This window comes from Quercus lobata, chromosome 10, assembly GCF_001633185.2.
Source record: "Quercus lobata isolate SW786 chromosome 10, ValleyOak3.0 Primary Assembly, whole genome shotgun sequence".
Taxonomy (NCBI): domain Eukaryota; kingdom Viridiplantae; phylum Streptophyta; class Magnoliopsida; order Fagales; family Fagaceae; genus Quercus; species Quercus lobata.
In genome coordinates, this window is record NC_044913.1 from 4233118 (window position 1) to 4256083 (window position 22966).

General features: G+C 34.7%; 1 protein-coding gene and 1 pseudogene across 4 annotated transcripts; both read right to left on the reverse strand.

Moving 5' to 3' along the window:
• Positions 1–93: 93 nt before the first annotated feature.
• On the reverse strand, positions 94–18752 carry LOC115963538 (probable inactive leucine-rich repeat receptor-like protein kinase At3g03770). Of its 3 annotated transcripts, none has more exons than XM_031082575.1 (9): positions 18202–18539; positions 16653–18041; positions 16346–16479; positions 15328–15571; positions 14702–14913; positions 14589–14614; positions 14165–14276; positions 13894–14076; positions 94–466 (listed from the first exon to the last, which is right to left on the reverse strand). In XM_031082575.1, exons 2-9 carry the CDS (start codon positions 18001–18003, stop codon positions 419–421), a joined length of 2310 nt encoding a protein of 769 aa, XP_030938435.1. In that variant the 5' UTR covers positions 18004–18041; positions 18202–18539; the 3' UTR covers positions 94–418. The 3 variants fall into 3 exon arrangements, with proteins under 3 accessions (XP_030938435.1, XP_030938434.1, XP_030938436.1); XM_031082574.1 differs by lacking the exon at positions 94–466 and adding an exon at positions 18548–18752 and having other exon boundaries at positions 13574–14076; positions 18202–18245; XM_031082576.1 differs by lacking the exons at positions 94–466; positions 18202–18539 and adding an exon at positions 18548–18752 and having other exon boundaries at positions 13574–14076.
• On the reverse strand, positions 161–5148 carry LOC115963539 (annotated as a pseudogene). The gene is made up of 8 exons (XR_004085855.1): positions 4772–5148; positions 3243–4610; positions 2933–3066; positions 1913–2156; positions 1283–1494; positions 1162–1187; positions 738–849; positions 161–649 (listed from the first exon to the last, which is right to left on the reverse strand). The product of XR_004085855.1 is annotated as a probable inactive leucine-rich repeat receptor-like protein kinase At3g03770 (transcript).
• Positions 18753–22966: the final 4214 nt, after the last annotated feature.

The following is a 22966-nucleotide window of genomic DNA, read 5'->3' on the forward strand; positions in this document are numbered from 1 at the left end:
GAATATTATTTCGCTAGCAAAAGAAAAATGAATATATGTTGTTCACATTCTTCCTCAATGGACTGTACCACAACATGGATTACCCTTGTATAATTGTGACTTTGCTCATAAAACTATTTCAATTCTAATAGACAAATATTGTAATTCATGTACAAGTTTGTCAAGGAAAATAGCTCTTACCTTTCATTTGGAACTAGTAATTCCCTAGTTGCTGAAAACCATTAAACTAGCATAGAAACTAATTCTGTCAATCATATTACAATTACAGTTAAATGCAAACAATTACTATGAGCTCTGCCCAGATTGAGGCACACTTTTGTGTTTACATAGCCTCAGAAGTTGGCTACATCTTTCTACATCAGCAATGAAATGGAGGAGCAGCTCCATGCAGAGAGAGAGGGAGGGAAAAATCATTAAATCATTGAGGCGATGCAGCGTCAAATCTATGATCACCACTAACAGTTCCCTGGATTTGAGCTGCATACTGTAAGTTCCAAAGTACATCCTCAATAGAGGAACGGCTACATGACTCGAGAGAAATACATTTGCTCATTATGGAAAGCACAATTGATAAAGATTCTTGTGAGCAAGTGGCTTGCACAATTGGGTCAATTATTCGTTTCTGGCCATCCAGGGAGTTAATAGAAGCCTGCAAAAAGAGGAATCTAGTATCAAGAAAATGTTTCTCATATACAATGCACATATTTTCTGTAGTTGGTCAGAATGGCAGCACATACTATTTCATTTAGCAAGAGTGCGTCTCTTCTAGCACATACTGAAGGTTCAACAAGTGCCTCAAGTAATATGAATCCAAAGCTACAAACATCATCCTCTAAGTTTTTCATTTGTCTGAAGACATTACAATATAAACTAACAATGATCAATGTGCTAAACTTGCAGCAAGGATACATTTCATAGCATTCATGAATTTCCAAATAAATAAAAGACTATCAAAAATCTGTCTGCTCAATCTAAATAGAAGTGATCTGATTTAAAATCTTGATAGACTAATATCTAGACATTTCTAGGTAGCACTTGGATGAATTTGTTCATGGTCAATTCCTCCAGCCCATCCAAGAAGTTCCATTTCCATTTGCATTAGAAATGAAAAAAACCTCAGTATATGACATCAAGAAAATGCAGTATTAATAAAAACCTTACCATGATTTATAGCCTTCTACTTTTGCCTGAAAATGAAGGGCACAAGTCAATAACCACTAACAACGAAGAATTTAGTGCAAAGCCAATCAATCAATCAATCAATAAAAATTAGAAGCCCTACCCCACATTTGTCAGTTTCTTCTGAGATAATGGACAAACCATAGTCACTCAACTTTGCCATCCCATGCTCATTGAGCAAGATATTATTTGTCTTCAGTCGATTGTGGAAGAAACCAGGAATAATTCCAGTATGGAGGAAATGCACAGCCTTGGCAATACTGATTAGAATTGCCAATCTTTCTGACCAATTGAAAACCTTTCCATAGCTACTCTCTACAAATATAAAGCAGCCATACTTAAAATGTAATGCACAACTGTATAGTGCTGCAAACAAACATGGGAAGACCAAGTCTCACTGATGTTCTTTTCATTTAAAAACCCCTAATTTTGTTAAAACAAGTGCAATTTTATCTGTGAGGATAGTTGTTTCCTGCACTGGTTGATTGCTAAATATCTTTAAAAGAAGAAATATAAACTAATTTGAAGGATTTGTGCATAAAAAGTGAAGCTGCAAATTGAACGGCCCTGCCCAAAAATTTAAGTACCAAAAGTTTGATATTGGATATCAAGTATTGGAACTCACACACACAAACACACACAAAAAGGAGAAAAGGAGGGCTGCATAAAATTGCATAAACCTAAACATCCTATTGCCTACAGGAACATTTCTTATTAAGTCTTTAAAAGTTACCTGCAAGATGAGTACAAAAGCTCCCACTGGGAAGATAGTCAGATATAAGAAGGATTTTATTCGTGCTGAAATCATCTCTTCCACCAACATCAACACAATGCCCCAAAAGGCATACCAAATGTGGGTGACGAAGCTTTGCAAGCAGGTCCAACCTGAGTTTAAGATTTTGAATTGAATATTTCTTTGACAAAGGCATACACCTAATAGCAACTAGGGCCCCATTCTCTAACCTTCCTTTGTAAAGCTGCAAGACAAAGGAGAGAGAGATTAAGAGAATCTGATATGATGGAGATCAAAGCTTAGACAGTTGAGTAAAAGCACTCACATTCAACTTTTATAACGAGAAAAATGTGTTCAACTAAGATGGCAGCCTAACAGTAAAAGCTCAAGTATTTCAAGTCCTTCCAATGAATATGATATAATGGCAATCTAGCTTGAAGTAGCAAAATACATAATAGTTATGACATATAATGTCATCAAATATTACCACAACCAAGCATATCCCACCGAATGATTTTTTGGGGTTAAATTTTTCCTTTTATGCCACCAAATGAGTCACATATGTCATATGCCATATGTGGCTGCATAAACTTTATACCTTGGTGTTACTGCCAAAACTCAGAAGAAGGCACTCAGCAACCAAAAACAAGTGGCTATGCAATTGCAATTTTTCACAAAAGCAAAAAAAGAAAAAAAAAATTGTGTATGTCACCATGAACTTTTAAGGCTACAGTAACAGTTACTTAGAACATAATTCGAATCGTAAGGCTGACAACCTTTACTCTCTTCTGAATAATAAGGAACCAAATGTCTCATCCCCTATAACCATGACTATTGTGACTTGGAGTGCATCAATTAAAGGGTACTTGAAATCTTAAGACATGTGGTTTAGCTGTCTAAATATGCACCTTCTTTAACCAGTTACCATTTAAAAGCTTGATAAAACAAAGATGACCACTGTGATATTTACCCTACATTTCATAAATACTTTTATAGCATATTAGAAGTTTTAGACGGTACCTTTCCATATGAGCCTTCTCCCATAAAGGCAGAATTATCAAAGTTGTTTGTAGCTTCTTTTAACTCTTCGAAAGTATAAGACCGACACACTGGTAGACTTGACGTGCCAAACTTTGCAGCTTCAGAAACAAATCCTAAACAAGAAAAAATATGGTTACAATTATGTTCGTCAGTTTTAAAAATCACATTCAGTTGTCCCCATACCCTAACAACACTATTTTTTGTTCCAAATTCATACATACTTTAGCAGTGTTTTCCTTAAAAAGAGAAAAAAAAAGTAATTTTACATTTTCTTTAGAGGATGACCTACTTGCACTTGCTAGAAGCTCAGAGGAGAACCCAGCTGCAGAGCTATCTTGCACTGTTTTATGCAATAAATGTTGTTCTGATGTCCCTCTAGGGCAATATATTCTCCACAAAATGAGAAATCCATAAGCCAGAAGCATCATAAGTATGAAGACTCCTATAATTAAGCCCCCTAAAATTCCTGCATTTTTTCTTTTGGATTGTTTCTTCATGTAGACTTCCATACAATATGATTCAACATGCTGATGCCTTGTATTAAAGGATAAGCAATTCCCATCAACCTCAACAATTCTCTTGTCTGAATTAGTGTTAAAATAAGAAGGCAATCCCCCCATTAACTTATTATTAGATATATCAATGAACTCAAGTTTGCTTCCACAGCTTAGAAGGTCCGGAAGTGACCCACTTTTCATGTTTGATGCTATATTCAAGAAACTGATATTAGGCAAAGAGAAAACTGCAGAAGGAGGTTTGCCTCTAAGAACATTGAATGACAAGTCAAGGTGTTGAAGCTGACTTAACTGGCCATATTGCTGAGGAATCTCACCAAAGAAGGAGTTGTTGCTAAGGATAACCATGACCACTCCTTTAGGCATTTTGGGTAGCACAGAATCCAACACATGTAAGCTAGTTAAGCTACTAAGATGTGGTAATTTCCCAGACATGCCATTTCTAGACATAATAAGATCAGTGAGAGTGGTGATACTTAGAATTGAAGATGGAAATTGACCTTTCAACTGGTTGTTCCTCAAGCTTAGAATTGTCAGATTGGACAATGAATCAAACCAATTGGGGACAGTATAATTAAAAAAGTTGTCATCTAGTTTTAGAGTTTGAAGTTCCACCATTGTAGATATCTTAGGAGGAACTGAACCAAAAAGAAAATTTGAACTCAAATCCAGATATTCAAGTGAAGAAAGTCTATGAATTTTGTCTGGAAGTGGACCCCAAATGCCCAAAGATACCAAACTAAGAACTCTCAAATTGGTTAGCCTTGCCAGGGTGGCCACAAAAGAATCCATAAAGAAGTTTTCTGATAAAGTTTGTTTTGGAATTGCAAACCCATGAAAGTCACTAACTTTGGCATTCTTGTCACCTACAATTCTGAGTTCTGTGACAAAGTTGTCTTGGCATGTGATATTTACTTGTGGAAATGAAGATAAATTACAAAAATCTATGCTACGATTATTCCAAATCTACAATTGATTTGGGTACTCCAAGTGCTTTCTAAGCTGCTGAAGTACTTGGGTTTGAGAAGACTGTAATGGATAAGTACCAAGAACAAAGAAACTCCATGTAAAACAGAAAAGCAAAAACAAGCAACACCACCCCATTGAACTCTCTTTCTTGTCAATGCTTCATGGACCAATAGCTGTCATTTAATAGCACAAAACAAGGCAAAAATTTATCAGTGAAACAGAGATTGACCTTGTAAATATCAAGCAGAGGCGGCTGATATTCAAAATTGATCTATTCCATGCTTTAAAGGAAAATCCATTAAAGCAGTACACATAGAGAAGTTGCCAACTTTACCTTTAAATTAGTCAAAGTTGAATCCTTGAGCAAGTTCCACAGTGCTAACCAAAAACAAAGAGCAAGTTTTGCAGAGTTGATGAAGGAGAAACAGGTGAAAACAGATATTGAAGTTTCAGATTGATAAACAAAACTAATCAAATGAGATACATGTTGAATGCTTCAAGGAAGGTAAGGAAAACCCATGAAGGAAAACATGTATTATGTATAACGAACATACATGAAAATGATTTGTGGAAGTGATCCTATACTAAGTGAACAAATGCAGAGTGCCAACAACCAGGGAATACTAACAGTAACTCCATGTTTTTTTGATGTAAAATTTGTGATTTGAGAGGTGGGGTACCTGATTGGTTTTAATGCATTTAGTGCTTCCGCATGGCGCTATATCTTGGAGATTGCGTGCTCTCTCTATTTCTCTCTCTTTCTCTCTTTGGCAGTAAGGCATCTGGGTCTTCATTGGTAGCACTATTACAAGTGTAAATTCTCACTCTCATTGAGCAGTGAACAAAGCAAAGTGACAAAGCTAGTGCGTTATATAAAAGCAGTTAAAATGACAACTGAAAAACGTAGTCAAGCTTTCTCAAAAAAAAAAAAAAAAAAAAAAAAAAAACGTAGTCAAGCAGTTACTTTGCTTGTTTGTTTGTCCTAGACTTTAACAGTTCGTCTAGGAGAAAGTTGAATTTTCTGATACAAAGCTTAGTCACACGACAAATTTTATAATTCCTTTCTTATTGACGAGGCATGTTGTGATTGGTAGGTGAATGTGAAAGTAATTTTTCTTTAATTGTAATTATTATTATTATTTTTTTATATAAAAATGTAGATATGATAGAATTTTATCCGCTTTGGTGTAGGTAAGGTTCAAACTTTAAATTTTTTTTTCAACAACAAGAAATTTATTAATTGAGTTAACTAAAATTCACACTTTAATCGCAATTTATTAACTTACTACTTAATAAGTTAGGATAATTATTGTGGAAAAATAAATAAATTTTGATTCATAAGTCATAACATTACTTTTCTCTTTCTATTCTTGCTTGTAAAATGTACTATTGTATTGATCTTTTGTAATGACCTTGTCCCAACTGTGTAAATATTGTTCGCTTTGGAGTCCGTGCCCCTCACGGTTTTGTTCTCCCTCAAAGCACACAGCAGTGGGGGGGAAAAGGCCTCTACACATTAAAGGGAGGTCATTCCTTATGAACACATTCCCATATGCTTCCCTAGGCGATGTGGGATTCCATGGAATGCAAGACCCAAAAGGTGGGTCTTGCATTCCATGGAATCCCACATCGCATAGGGAAGCATATGGGAATGTGTCTTTTGGGTCTTGCATTTCATGGAATCCCACATCGCCTAGGGAAGCATATGGGAATGTGTTCATAAGGAATGACCTCTCTTTAATGTGTAGAGGCCTTTTCCCCCCCACTGCTGTGTGCTTTGAGGGAGAACAAAACTGTGAGGGCATGGGCCCTAAAGCGGATAATATCTACATAGTTGGGGTGGGGTCATTATAAATGGTATCAGAGCCGGCTCGGTAATCCCGTGTGGGCTCAGAGACACTACCTCACAAAGAGAGCCCTAACGAGGATGTTAGGGATTTAAGTGGGGGAGATTGTGAAACCCCAATTTGATTGATTGTGTGATGTGTATGGGTGTGTGACGATTCCTACATTAGGTATTTACTTAGTTGAACTGGGCTTATTAATAACTACAAGGAGCCTTAATTGTGATTAGTCCTTTTGAGGTATAGCGCAGATGTGGCTAGCGCTTTTCCTTGGGTCGTTACTTATGGTATCAGAGTCATGCCCTAACCAAAAGTGTGGGCCCTCGTGGATTCAAGGTTTACTACTAGGAACTAACAGTTTAGTTTCAGTCCATCAAAGAGAGCATCGTGTGTGCTTCTCTTCAGGCTTCCGCAACATCAGTTGGTATCAGAGCCTTGATTTACCCTGGTCTGATTGCTAGCTGGCAAGACGGTAACCACCACCACAACAACGACGAATAACTTAGCGAGTATTACATGACGTACAACAAGCACTCACAAATATCTATGCTAGGATGGCGCCGTTGAAGAATGGAAACAATAGGGATAACTGCAACGGAGACATAACTCACGGGCAACCTATTGGTAAGCAAATTTCATATAGACCTTATAAGAGAATTGCAAGTTTTAATGGTTATTTTTTAAAAGAAGATTTTCTTGATTGGTTACTTGATCTAGAGGATTTATTTGACTATGAGAATATTTGTTATGAGAGAAAAGTTGGACTTGCTTTGTATAAACTTAGTAAGTATGCCTTATGTTGGTGGGAACGAGTACAATCTGATAGAATTCGACAAGGTAAAGACAAAATTCGATCATGGCCAAGGATGAAAAAGATGCTTGCGATCAAATTTTATCCTTTGGATTGTGAAGAAATCTTGTTGTATACAATACAAGATTATTATTGGCCAAGAAGTTCATACTTGAATTATTTTGAAGAGCCAAATATTCCACCGTTAAAGGAAGAATTACATGCTAAAGAAAATATTGTTCTTGAAGAATATGGAGAAGTCAAAGAAGAAAATATAGAGATTTTTGAGGAAATTAATGAAGGCCTTGTTATAGAAGAAGAACCTGAAATCAAGATTGTGGAGGAGATTAATGAGGACCCCATTATAGAGAAAGATCTTGAGGTTGAGATAGTAGAGACCATTAAAGAAGAAATTATAGAGGAAGTTTTCAACGATCTTGATGAAATCAAGTTAGATGATTGCAACATTCAAACTCCTATTATTTTATTGGAAGACATCGAAACAAAGTTTATTGATTTTATTGGGGTGGAAAGATTTGATTTGATCATTGACTCTTATTTGGTGAATATTATCAATTACATGAAGATCAAGGGAGAACAAGTTCAAGTTGCCCAATTAATGACTTTCAAGTTTGGCAAGAAGACAAAGAAGATGAAGTATTCAAAGTATTTGTTCTCTTGGCATGAGAGAATTTAGATTTCAAAGATGAACTCAAGGACAAGTTTGTTTCAAGTGGAGGGGTCTGATGTAGGACACAATTTACTATTTAATTATTGTAATTTATTATTTTTGGTATTTTTATGTAAAAAAACGTTATTTTAGGTTTAGGTGATTTATTTCCTTGTTTTTAGGTACATTTAATGCTTTTTAGGTCAAATTTGATTCCTGTTATGGTTAGGTATCAATTAGGAGTTATTTTAGATTATATTTTCTTATTTGTCAAGTTTTAAGGAGCCCTTAAATAGGCCCTTAAGTCTGTAAACGTTTTTCATAATTTATTATCAATAAAAATTTAGACTTGTGTCTATTGTGTTCTTTGGTGGATTCCAGACCTATCACCTTGTAGATTCAAGGAACCCCTCGTGGATTCGAGCTTTACTACCAGGAACTAACAGTTTAGTTTCTGTCCATCAAAGAGAGCATCGTGTGTGCTTCTCTTCAGGCTTCCGCAACATCAGGTCATGTCTAACTTTTCAAAAATACCAAAATGGCTTTGAGAGTTCTTTTTATTTTTATTTGATAACTATAGGTTAGATTTGAGAGTTCTATTTGGAAAATGATATTTACCGGATTACTCAAGGATCCCTGGCCTGTGCTGTGCATGCATGTGCCTATATGATGTTACATTACATGAGAGAGACACTGAAGTTTTGTTTGCTTTTGTGAGGCTTCCTAAAATGGATCTCAAGAGGCATCAAATATTATGGTTCCATGTATTGTAAATTTGTAAGTTTGTACTTTTAGGAACATTTGTATCCTGAATTCTTGCCCCTAAATTGGATCCTCTAGTAATCCTCTTCATCTCCATTAGGAAGTTTGTCTAACGACCACTGTGGAGAGCATGGGAGGTGATTGGACAGTTCTAGTGCCTCAAAGATGAAACTTAATAAATTTTGTTAGTATCACATTGAATCCCAAACTTTTAAGATTGTATCAATTTAAATCTTAATTTAAAAAAAAAAATTAATATTGGGGGTTTGGTTTGTAAGTTTGATTGGAGGTTTAACTTGATAGTACAATTTTAAAAAAGCAGTAGATTCAACTTGAACTAAACTAAACTATAGGTTGAATTTGTATCCCTCTTAACCTTTACTATTTAATCTAGGACTTTTGAAATTATAGAATTTGTTGAAAAATATTGTGTTAGTAAAATATAATTTGCTCCCAAAAACATAATCCAATCATTGAAATCATAACCAAATGAAGGACAGATTGGTAATTACAATGCATGTCCTTGGAATTTGTGGTTCCTCCTAGTTGCCATAACTTGACAGGCTGTCTATAATATGATATCAGCAAATCTCATTTGCCCATACTATTCTGTTTTGATAACATTTGGGCCATACAATTAGACTTTTAATATTGAATCAGTAATAAGTCACTATCTAATCAGTGAAACCTTCATTATTTGCAGTTTTGAGGTGAGAGGATAAGGCTTTTGGCATGGGCAGCATGTCACTTGCTGCTCAGGTTTCTACCGTACTGGCATTTATTAAGGTCAAAATGGATGGACCAAGTCAAACTGCTCTAATCATCATGATTCAAAACTCAACCTGTCCTATCAAAAAAAAAAAAAAAAAAAAAAAACTCAACCTGTCAATGAGTAATGTTTGACAAAGATTTTTTTCAGAATGATTTTTCATAATTTGTTAACATAGTAAATAATAACAAGTTTACCACTGTTAAGGTTTTACGTACGTTAGCCTCTCTCACCTTGATAGGTAATTGAAAATAATTGGTCAATTTTGTAAACACTCACACACACATTATTTCCTTCATGTTAATGAATTTTTTATTGTAATAAAATTTTCAATTAATTGATTTGTGAAATTGTGAGAAGATTTAAGTTTTAGAGGAGATCCAAGAGCAATGACATCGAAAAATACTTCAAACAAAGAACACCAAACAACAACTAAGTCACCACCGTTGTCATATTCATTGAGAATTTTCAAGTTTTTTTAGTTGAAATATTATATCAAATTCTTTTCTTTTTTCCTTTGATTTATTTAAGGTTTTTTTATATACAATTTTCATATAAAAATTATTAATTATATCACAAATCACATAGCCATATAATTAATAACATATGAATATACAAATATTTTAGTTTATCTTCTATTCGGTCCAGTTCGGTCTACTTCGGTCCCTTTCAGTTTCGGTCTACTTCGGTCCATTACGGTCTATTTACTTAATACGGTCTAGTTCGGTCTTAGTAGGTCTATTTTGGTCTAATTCAGTCCATTCAGTCCACTTTGGTCACATTCCGTCCATTTCGGTCTATTTTTGTCCATTTGGTCCATTCATCCACTTTGGTCCATTTAGTCCACTCTCGTAAATATATAAATAAATAGTATATATATAAAATATTACTAAATAAATAAGTATATATTAAATAATTTAATGAAATAATTAAAATTAAATTAATAAAAATGACATTCCAAAATTCTTATTTTAAGTAATTTTAGTTTTTCGGTTTATATTTCAATTATAAATAATTGGTTACTTTGTTGTAAGAATCTCAAACCATAGTTTCCATTCTTCTTTGGCGTAAATGTGGTTTCCCTTTTGTCTTAATAATTGTTGTGTTGTGGTCTTATAAAAAAAAAAAATTGCTGTGGTCATACATGCATACAATTATGCCTATAATATTCAAATAAGGTTACAAAATCATTGCAACAATTTTTGTGCAATCTATAAAACCTATTGTTTGTATTAGGCAATTAATCAAATAGTCACATAGCTCATTGAAATACTATCCAAATGTTGTGTGAAACTCAAATTGTCACCTCTAAAAACAACTAATTAAATAGTAAACCAAATTTAAGTTAAACCAAAGGATGAAAAGAGAGAGCCTGTGCTTAGGAATTATAACACAAAACTACCCAAATTTATATACCATTATAAATCTTCCATAATAAAGAAAAAAAAAAGCCTAGAATAGAAAACAAAGAAAATTTGAGGTGAAAATTAAATAAAAATTAACAAAAAACTCATTATTCTTTGGCATAGTTTAGCGTCCCCCTCCCCTCCCCGCCCCCCCTCTCTTACTTTTAAAAAAAAAAAAAAGTTTTCTTATTTGAAGTCAAGTGAATTTGAGAAGTACAGAAGTCTTTTTTTTTTTCCTTTTTATTTATTTTTTGGTTCTATATTAAATAATTAGATACCAATTTATGCTTTGGTTCGATTTCTATTTATGTATCTTATGGTTTATGATTTCTTTCAACTTGAATTTACTTTTTGACCACAATAGTCAAATTTGATTGAATTTAAATTAATCTTATTTATTTTATGGTTGCTTAAAATGCTTTTGTTATATTTAATTTATCAATTTTATGTCTTCTTGTAAATGTAGTATAGTTTTGTCATGTCCTAATATTTAATTTATAAGAATGTTATGTTTTTTTTTGATGAGATTATAAGAATGTTATGTACTTGTGACTATTCAGAATATTAGGAAAATCTCAAAGGGAAAGTATGACTTTAATTAAGATGTTTAATTGGCCGTTTATATTTCTTATTATTTTGAGTGCTAATAAGAACTACACTAATTAAAATTTCTAACAATAATCATGTGCTATTTTTTATATACATACACACACTCAAACACACAAACATGAAAAAATGTGAAATAATTAAGCACACATTGATAAACTTCTATATGTATCACCCTGATCAATCATATGATATATCTATGGCTAAAGCTGAAGAAGAGAAAATCAAACAGTTTACTTAGAACAACATATCAGACGAGAAGATTAAAAATAAAAACTTGATATGTGAGAAAGAAAATCTTGACATATAAAACTAAAAATCTTGACTAATAATAATTCTTTTCAAGAGTACTAGTGTTCCTCAGACTCAATTCTAGAGGCCTAATATAGTTAGACCTTCCAGCGTTTGTTGCATTTGACGCAAGTGATATAGGTTGTCATGGGCTCATCGGCACTCCGGGTCTGCAACTGGTAGTAGGTGCACTTGCGCTCGCGGCACCGGCTGCACTGGAACATGTCAGTGGTGGCCTTATCTTCTTCATCAGCATCATGCACACACCTCTTCAACTTTTTCAACTTTATCTGAATGTTCTCACGCTGCCTTTTCTCGCTGGCCATCTCTTCGGCACTCATGGTTACAAGGGTCTCCGCCTTGATCTCTCCAAGAACAACCTTTCGCCTCAAATCCGGGTTCTTTGGGTCTTTGAGATTGAACAAGACTGATCGATACTTAGCCTTCTTGATTGGATTAGACCACCCAATTCTTTCGTACATTGCAGACTCAACTGAAGCAGCCACTTCAACTGGGTCAAAAGCTGGTGATATGCTCTCATCAGTTTCAGATGATACTCTTGAAAAGGCCTCTGCCAACAGTTTCCTAACGCTCTCTCGATAATCAGAGTTCTTGATCGACCTGGAATCTTGAAGATGATGATGATCAATCTTCTTCTTCACTGTTACCTTGAGTGTTTCGGTTTCTGTTTCTGCATTAGTAACAGTAATACCCGACTTGATTATCAGTCTCTTTCTGTTTGGAACCCCGAAGTCTTTTTCAATGCTCAGTGCCGCCATTGTCAAGTTTGATTCAGAATCTTGATGATCAAGAAGAATAAACTTCAAACTATCAGTCTCTTTGGAACCCCCGTAATCTTGTGTCTCCGTTAAACCCTTACCCCTTGTTCTCCAAATTGAAGAACGTATCAGAAAACAAACAGAAACTCAACAAGGTATGAATTCTAAAAGGGAGACTATGTAATTCTGTCTTGCCTTTCAAGGTTGTTTTATACTCAACAAAGGTTGTTGTTTCCGACACTCTCAAGGAATACGAATAGGTATAGGAAATTTGAAGGTCGGTGAGGTGATGAGGGCTTATTTAAATTTGGTTCTAGCCGTTGGTGCTGCTGTTTGGTATTTATTTTTGAGTTTTATTGTTTTTATTTAAGAGAAAGATAAGCTGAGTTTTAATTTTTACTATTGAAGATTGAGAAGATTTTATTTACTGAGTGGCTTTTAAATTTTTAATGGGTTCCCTCCCTTGCAAATACAATCACTTATTAGCATCTAATATCTCTATTCTGCATTCTCAGCCAAAAAAAAAAAAAAAAAAAAAAAATCTCTATTATGAGATTTGTGATTAAATCATGTCATCGTATTTCATGAGTACCTAAATTTTAATTTTCAATTTTTCATAATAGTAGAGTAGTGATTAGTTGACAAAGCTTATAGTAACAATAAGGTACAAAATTGTGAATATTCTTTTAGAAAATTGTATATTTTGAGTCTATAAAATTGTGTACCTTTCTTTGAAAAATTATATCTGTTTACTGTATAGAATTGTGTTCATTATTTGAGAAATTCTGTAAGTTCTTTTTTTTTTTTTTTTTTTTTTTTTTTTTTTAATTTAAATTGTGTATGTTCAATGTACAAAATTGTGTACATTATATAAAAAATTGTGTACGCCGAACATACAAAGTTGTGTACATTTTTTGAGAAAATGGGTATATTGAGAAATTGTGTACGCTGAATATTTAGAATTGTATACCTTCTTTAAAAAAATATGACTTAAGACTGTTTTCCATTTTTGTGTTGGAATAGAAACTTCTAAGCTGTTTCAAGGCTGTGTGATTTTCTTAAATGATTTGTGCCACGCAAATATGCTTTCCTTTTAACTAGATGGATTTTATTTCACTAGCAAAAGAAAAATGAATATATGTTGTTCACATTCTTCCTCAATGGACCATACCACAACATGGATTGCCCTTGTATAATTGTGACTTTGCTCAGAAAACTATTTCAATTCTAATAGACAAATATTGTAATTCATATTCAAGTTTGTCAAGGAAAGCAGCTCTACTTTTCATTTGGAACTAGTAATTCCCTAGTTGCTGAAACCATTAAATTAGCATAGCAACTAGTTCTGTCAATCACATTACAATTACTATGAGCTCTGCCCAGATTGAGGCACACTCATGTGATTACATAGCCTCAGAAGTTGGCTACATCTTTCTACATCAGCAATGAAATGGAGGAGCAGCTCCATGCAGAGAGAGAGGGAGGGAAAAATCATTGAGGCGATGCAGTGTCAAATCTATGATCACCACTAACAGTTACCTGGATTTGAGCTGCATACTGTAAGTTCCAAAGTACATCCTCAATAGAGGGACGGCTACATGACTCGAGAGAAATACATTTGCTCATTATGGAAAGCACAATTGATAAAGATTCTTGTGAGCAAGTGGCTTGCACAATTGGGTCAATTATTCGTTTCTGGCCATCCAGGGAGTTAATAGAAGCCTGCAAAATGAGGAATCTAGTATCAAGAAAATGTTTCTCATATACAATGCACATATATTATGTAGTTGGTCAGAATGGCAGCACATACTATTTCATTTAGCAAGAGTGCGTCTCTTCTAGCACATACTGAAGGTCCAACAAGTGCCTCAAGTAATATGAATCCAAAGCAACAAACATCATCCTCTAAGTTTTTCATTTGCCTGAAGACATTACAATATAAACCAACAATGATCAATGTTCTAAACTTGCAGCAAGGATACATTTCATAGCATTCATGAATTTCCAAATAAATAAAAGACTATAAAAAATTTGTCTGCTCAATGTAAATAGAAGTGATCTGATTTAAAATCTTGATAGACTAATATCTAGACATTTCTAGGTAGCACTTGGATGAATTTGTTCATGGTCAATTCCTCCAGCCCATCCAAGAAGTTCCATTTCCATTTGCATTAGAAATTGAAAAAAATCAGTATATTACATCAAGAAAATGGAGTGATTAATAAAAACCTTACCATGATTTATAGCCTTCTACTTTTGCCTGAAAATGAAGGGCACAAGTCAATAACCATTAACAACGAATAATTTAGTGCAAAGCCAATCAATCAATAAAAATTAGAAGCCCTACCCCACATTTGTCAGTTTCTTCTGAGATAATGGACAATCCATAGTCACTCAACTTTGCCATCCCATGCTCATTGAGCAGGATATTATTTGTCTTCAGTCGATTGTGGAAGAAGCCAGGAATAATTCCAGTATGGAGGAAATGCACAGCCTTGGCAATACTGATTAGAATTGCCAATCTTTCTGACCAATTGAAAACCTTTCCATGGCTATTCTCTACAAATATAAAGCAGCTATACTTAGAATGTAATGCACAACTGTATAGTGCTGCAAACAAACATGGGAAGACCAAGTCCCATGGATGTTCTATTCATCTAAAAACCCCTATGTTAGTTAAAACAAGTGCAATTTTATCTGTGAGGATGGTTGTTTCCTGCACTAGTTGATTGCTAAATATTTTTAAAAGAAGAATATAAACTAATTTGAAGGATTTGTGCATAAAAAGTGAAGCTGCAAATTGAACAGCCCTGCCTAAAGATTAAAGTACCAAAAGTTTGATATCGGATATCAAGTATTGGAACTCACACACAGACAGACACAAAAAAGAAAAAGGAGGGCTGCGTAAAATTGCATAAACCTAAACATCCTATTGCCTCCAGGAACATTTCTTCTTAAGTCTTTAAAAATTACCTGCAAGATGAGTACAAAAGCTCCCACTGGGAAGATATTCAGATATAAGAAAGATTTTATTCGTGCTGAAATCATCTCTTCCACCAACATCAACACAATGCCCCAAAAGGCATACCAAATGTGGGTGACGAAGCTTTGCAAGCAGGTCCAACCTGAGTTTAAGATTTCGAATTGAATATTTCTTTGACAAAGGCATACACCTAATAGCAACTAGGGCCCCATTCTCTAATCTTCCTTTGTAAAGCTGCAAGACAAAGGAGAGAGAAATTAAGAGAATCTGATATGATGGAAATCAAAGTTTAGACAGTTGAGTAAAAGCACTCACATTCAACTTTCATAATGAGAAAAATGTGCTCAACTAAGATGGCAGCCTAACAGTAAAAGCTCACCTATTTCAAGTCCTTCCAATGAATTTGATATAATCGCAATCTAGCTTGAAGTAGCAAAATACATAATAGTTATGACATATAATGTCATCAAATATTACCACAACCAAGCATATCCCACTGAATGATTTTGGAATTAAATTTTACCTTTTATGCCACCAAATGAGTCACATATGTCATATGCCAAATGTGGCTGCATAAACTTTGTACCTTGGTGTTACTACCAAAATTCAGAAGAAGGCACTCAGCAACCAAAAACAAGTGGCTATGAAATTGCAATTGTTCATAAAATCCAAAAAAAAAAAAAAAAATTGTGTATGTCACCATGAACTTTTAAGGCTACAGTAACAGTTACTTAGAACATAATTCAAATCGTAAGGCTGACAACCTTTACTCTCTTCTGAATAATAAGGAACCAAATGTCTCATCCCCTATAACCATGACTATTGTGACTTGGAGTGCATCAATTAAAGGGTACTTGAAATCTTAAGACATGGGGTATAGCTGTCTAAATATGCATCTTCTTTAACCAGTTACCATTTAAAAGCTTGATAAAACAAAGATGACCACTGTGATATTTACCCTACATTTCATAAATTCTTTTATAGCATATTAGAAGTTTTAGACAGTACCTTTCCATATGAGCCTTCTCCCATAAAGGCAGAATTATCAAAGTTGTTTGTAGCTTCTTTTAACTCTTCGAAAGTATAAGACCGACACACTGGAAGACTTGACGTGCCGAACTTTGCAGCTTCAGAAAGAAATCCTAAACAAGAAAAAATGTGGTTACAATTATGTTCCTCAGTTTTAAAAATCACATTCAGTTTCCCCATACCCTAACAACACTATTTTTTGTTCCGAATTCATACATACTTTAGCAATGTTTTCCTTACAAAGAGAAAAAAAGTAATTTTACATTTTCTTTAGAGGATGACCTACTTGCACTTGCTAGAAGCTCAGAGGAGAACCCAGCTGCAGAGCTATCTTGCACTGTTTTATGCAATAAATGTTGTTCTGATATCCCTCTAGGGCAATATATTCTCCACAAAATGAGAAATCCATAAGCCAGAAGCATCATAAGTATGAAGACTCCTATAATTAAGCCCGCTAAAATTCCTATATTTTTGCCTTTGGATTGTTTCTTCATGTAGACTTCCATACAGTATGATTCAACATGCTGATGCCTTGTATTAAAGGATAAGCAATTCCCATCAACCTCAACAATTCTCTTGTCTGAATTAGTGCTAAAACAAGAAGGCAATCCCCCCATTAACTTATTATTAGATATATCAATGAACTCAAGTTTGCTTCCACAGCTTAGATGGTCCGGAAGTGACCCACTTAACATGTTTGATGCTATATCCAAGAAATTGATAGTAGGCAAAGAGAAAACTGCATGAGGAGGTTTGCCTCTAAGTACATTGAATGACAAGTCAAGGTGTTGAAGCTGACTTAATTGGCCATATTGCGGAGGAATCTCACCAAAGAAGGAGTTGTTGCTAAGGATAACCATGACCACTCCTTTAGGCATTTTTGGTAGCACAGAATCTAACTTGTTGGCACTCAAATCCAACACATGTAAGCTAGTTAAGCTACTAAGATGTGGTAATTTCCCAGACATGCCATTGCTAGACATAATAAGATCAGTGAGAGTGGTGATACTTAGAATTGAAGATGGAAATTGACCTTTCAACTGGTTGTTCCTCAAGCTTAGAATTGTCAGATTGGACAATGAATCAAACCAATTGGGGACAGTATCATTAAAAAAGTTGTCATCTAGTTTAAGAGTTTGAAGCTTCACCATTGTAGATATCTTAGGAGGAACTGAACCAAAAAGAAAATTTGAACTCAAATCCAGATATTCAAGTGAAGAAAGTCTATGAATTTTGTCTGGAAGTGGACCCCAAATGCCCAAAGATACCAAACTAAGAACTCTCAAATTGGTTAGCCTTGCCAGGGTGGCCACAAAAGAATCCAAAGAGAAGTTTTCTGATAAAGTTTGTTTTGGAATTGCAAACCCATGAAAGTCACTAACTTTGGCAGTCTTGTCACCTACAATTCTGAGTTCTGTGACAAAGTTGTCTTGGCATGTGATATTTACTTGTGGAAATGAAGATAAATAGCAAAAATCTATGCTACGATTATTCCAAATCTCCAATTGATTTGGGTACTCCAAGTGCTTTCTAAGCTGCTGAAGTACTTGGGTTTGAGAAGACTGTAATGGATAAGTACCAAGAACAAAGAAACTCCATGTAAAACAGAAAAGCAAAAACAAGCAACACCACCCCATTGAACTCTCTTTCTTGTCAATGCTTCATGGACCAATAGCTGTCATTTAATAGCACAAAACAAGGCAAAAATTTATCAGTGAAACAGAGATTGACCTTGTAAATATCAAGCAGAGGCGGCTGATATTCAAAATTTATCTATTCCATGCTTTAAAGGAAAATCCATTAAGCAGTACACATAGAGAAGTTGCCAACTTTACCTTTAAATTAGTCAAAGTTGAATCCTTGAGCAAGTTCCACAGTGCTAACCAAAAACAAAGAGCAAGTTTTGCAGAGTTTATGAAGGAGAAACAGGTGAAAACAGATATTGAAGTTTCAGATTGATAAACAAAACTAATCAAATGAGATATATGTTGAATGCTTCAAGGAAGGTAAGGAAAACCCATGAAGGAAAACATGTATTATGTATAACGAACATACATGAAAATGATTTGTGGAAGTGATCCTATACTAAGTGAACAAATGCAAAGTGCCAACATCCAGGGAATACTAACAGTAACTCCATGTTTTTTTGATGTAAAATTTGTGATTTGAGAGGTGGGGTACCTGGTTGGTTTTAATGCATTTAGTGCTTCCATATGGTGCCATATCTTGGAGATTGCGTGCTCTCTCTATTTCTCTCTCTCTCTCTCTCTCTTTAGCAGTAAGGCATCTGGGTCTTCATTGGTAGCACTATTGCAAGTGTAAATTCTCACTCTCATTGAGCAGTGAACAAAGCAAAGTGACAAGCTAGTGCGTTACATAGAAGCAGTTAAAATGACAACTGAAAAACGTAGTCAAGCAGTTACTTTGCTTGTTTGTTTGTACTAGACTTTGACAGTTCGCCTAGGAGAAAGTTGAATTTTCTGATACAAAGCTTAGTCACACGACAAATTTTATAATTCTTTTCATAGTTATTGATGAGGCATGTTGTGGTAGGTAAATGTGAAAGTGATTTTATAATTATTATTTTCTTTAATGTAGAATTGTAGATATGATAAAATTTCATCTGCTTTGATGTAGGTATGATTCAAACCTTAAATTTTTTTTCAACAACAAAAATTTTATTAATTGCACTATCTGAAATCCACACTTTAATAGTAACTTATTAACTTACTACTTAATAAGTTAGGATAATTATTGTGAAAAAATAAATTAATTTTGATTCATAAGTCATAACATTACTCTTCTCTTTCTATTCTTGCCTGTGTTATGTACTATTGTACTGATCTTTGGTCATGTCTAACTTTTCAAAAATACCAAAATGGCTTTGAGAGTTCTTTTTATTTTTATTTTATAACTATAAGTTAGATTTGAGAGTTCTATTTGGAAAATGATATTTACCGGATTACTCAAGGCTCCCTGGCCTTTGCTGTGCATGCATGTGCCTATATGATGTTACATTATATGAGAGAGACACTGAAGTTTTGTTTGCTTTTGAGGCTTCCTAAAATGGATCTCAAGAGGCATCAAATATTATGGTTCCATGTATTGTAAATTTGTAAGTTTGTACTTTTGGGAACATTTGTATCCTGAATTCTTGCCCCAAAATTGGATCCTCTAGTAATCCTCTTCATCTCCATTAGGAAGTTTGTTTAACGACCACTGTGGAGAGCATGGGAGGTGATTGGACAGTTCAAGTGCCTCAAAGCTCAAACCTATAAGTATATGAAACTTAATAAATTTTGTTAGTATCACATTGAATCCCAAACTTTTAAGATTGTATCAATTTAAATCTTATTTTTTTTAGAAATTTAATTTGGGGGTTTGGTTTGTAAGTTTGATTGGAGGTTTAACTTGATAGTACAATTTTAAAAAAGCAGTAGATTCAATTTTAAACTAAACTAAACTATAGGTTGAATTTGTATCCCTCTTAACCTTTACTCTTTAATCTAAAACTTTTGAAATTATAGAATTTGTTGAAAAATATTGTGTTTGTAAAATATAATTTGCTCCCAAAAATATAATCCAATCATTGAAATCATAATCAAATGAAGGACAGATTGGTAATTACAATACATGTCCTTGGAATTTGTGGTTCCTAGTTGCCATAACTTGACAGGCTGTCTCTAATATGATATCAGCAAATCTCATTTGCCCATACTATTCTGTTTTGATAACATTTGGGCCATACAATTAGACTTTTAAAATTGAATCAGTAATGAGTCACTACCTTTTTTTTTTTTTTTTTTTTTTTGAGAAGAATGAGTCACTACCTAATCAGTGAAACCTTCATTATTTGCAGGTTTTCGGTGGGAGGATAAGGCTTTCGGCATGGGCAGCATGTCACTTACTGCTCAGGTTTCTACAGTACTGGCATTTAATAAGGTCAAAATGGATGGACCAAGTCAAACTGCTCTAATCATCATGATTCAAAACTCAACCTGTCAATGAGTAATGTTTGACAAAGATTTTTTTCATAATGATTTTTCATAATTTGTTAACATAGTAAATAATAACAAAGTTACCATTGTAACTATTTTATTATTTAGCAATTATAATATATCACATAAATAATTATCATGTATTTTTTAAAGATTTTGTGTTCTTAGACATGATATTAAGAGCATCACAACAGATTTTGTGTCTACGCTGTTGATCTTGTTCTACTTCTACACATGGGATAATGATATGGGGTTGAAATGAATAAGATCTATAAGAGCATCTACAATAATGGAGTTAAAAATTTAACTTTTTAGCTTCACAAAAAGTTATTTTATCTATTTTACCTACACACATGCTGCAGCAGTAGATCTATTTTAGTTTTCAACACAATAAAATAATATAAATATCACAATAAGATAATATATCCGCTATAATAAAATAATATATCTCACTACCCAAAAAACATCTACAGCACCAACCACAACCACCTCTACCATCAGCCACAGCCACAGCCACAGCCACAATCACAGCAACAACCACCACCACCACCGGCCACAATCACCACTCTACTTTGACAACCACAACACAACATAGAAAAAAAACAAAAACAAAAACAAAACCACAACCCAATCACAACCCCATCACCACCAGTCACCACAAACCACCAACCATGACAACCATAACCACAACCCACTGCCATTGCCACAACCACAATCACAACCACAACCATAAACCACAAAACTCATAGCCAAAATACACAAAACCCACTGCCAAAGCCAAAATCATCCACCACCACCACAACCAAAATCCACAAACCCATTGTCAAAATCATCCACCACCACTACCATAGCCAAAATCACCACCACCATCACAGCCACCAAACCCATATGAAAATACATTAAAAAAAAAAAAAAACTCAATCACAGCAAAGAGAATAGAGAGATGGGCGGCAGCGGTGGCTTGCGGCTTGGGGAGGACAGTGTCGACGTGGGTCTGATCGGCGAAAGAGAAGTGGGTCTGAGGCGGATGGGTCTGATTGGCGTTGGGTGAGCGTTAGGATGGAGGACTAGGCGGAAGCGTGGATCGGCGGCTTGGGGCTTGGGTTGGCTTGGGCCGATGACATTGAGGCCGGCGGAGGCGTGGGTCGGAGACGTTGAGACAGAGAGGTGAGAGTGACTAAGAGAGAGAGAGGCATGTAGGGAATTTAACCAAAATCCTAACCTATGAGAAACAAAAAAAAAAAAAATAGAGAAAACACATGCCAAAGAAAAACAATCACACGTACAAGATAATATTTACGTAGTTTGGCAATTTGCCTACGTCCACGGAGTTGTAGGGATTTCACTATTATCAGGAAAAAGTATAAAGTGCGGCTATAGTTTTTTTTTCTCTCAAAAACACGGCAACTAACACAAACCCTAATTACACAATTGCGTTTTATACACAAAATGGGCCCAAAATTTTTTTCCCGGGGGCCTAGGCCGGAGCGCTCATGGACTAAGCCACAGAAAATCTCCCATTAAAAATCACACAACATTATTCGAGTCAGGTCGGGTCGTCAAATCGGATCAAACAAAACTAGGCTCCACAAAACCTAACAAGGCACGGTGTGAGCTGTGAGGTGAGAGTGATTGAGAGAGAGAACCATTTTTATTATTTTAATCAGGCCTGGGATTAAAATAATATTTTTTTTTGTTTAGCTCTCATGAACAGTGCACGTCTATTTATAGATGTGTACGGTAGCAATGGAGCTTAAAAAAAATAGATTTAGCTCTACTGCTGGAGCATGCTTTTTGTGGTTGAAAAGCTAAAAAATACCAATATACCAATATAGCACCAATGTTGTGAGTGCTCTAAGAGAATAGGGCTAAGACTTGAACCATATGGAAAAGCTCAAAACCGAAAGCAATGCCCAGAACTTGCAATAATGATTAATCTTCCATTGAAATTCTCTGCATTGATCCTTTTATCTTTGCTTTAAAGACATTGCATGTGTAAATACACTAATACTAGCACTTTAAAAGAGATATGTGGTGCATAGTAGCGTCAAGGCACGGTCCAGGATTCATCCCAAGTGGTCCTGGACAAGCTTTAAAGGTCCTCTAGCGGTCCATCCTTTATCACATGTGGGGTCAATTTTACAAATTATTTTTCATTTTTCATCCAAATTGAGCATCTGGGAAGTCAAGGATATATTGATTATATGAACCAGTGAACCAAAAGACAGGTCTTTTGGACCTTTGGGACATAGGAGAGGTGCCAACCTCCTCTCACTGTAGTTGGTTGAAAGCCTCAAATCTTTTCTTATACTGACTGAAATAGGAAAGGAGAGGTGAAAGGCAGGGAAAGAAAAAAAGCACATATCTTTTTATGAAATTCAAAAAGGACTATGATATGTCAACAATTAGCATCCAAATTCCTGAGGAAGAAATGATTTGAATCATGAACTTAGCTAAATTGAGACCATAATAATAGCAACACATGCTTTTTGCCTCTGCCGCTATTGTAGGTGCAATACCAAGCTTTGTTTCACCCTCATCCTATAAAATAACAGTTTATGTGAATAAAGATTGTTTTGTGACATACAGTTACTGATTACAA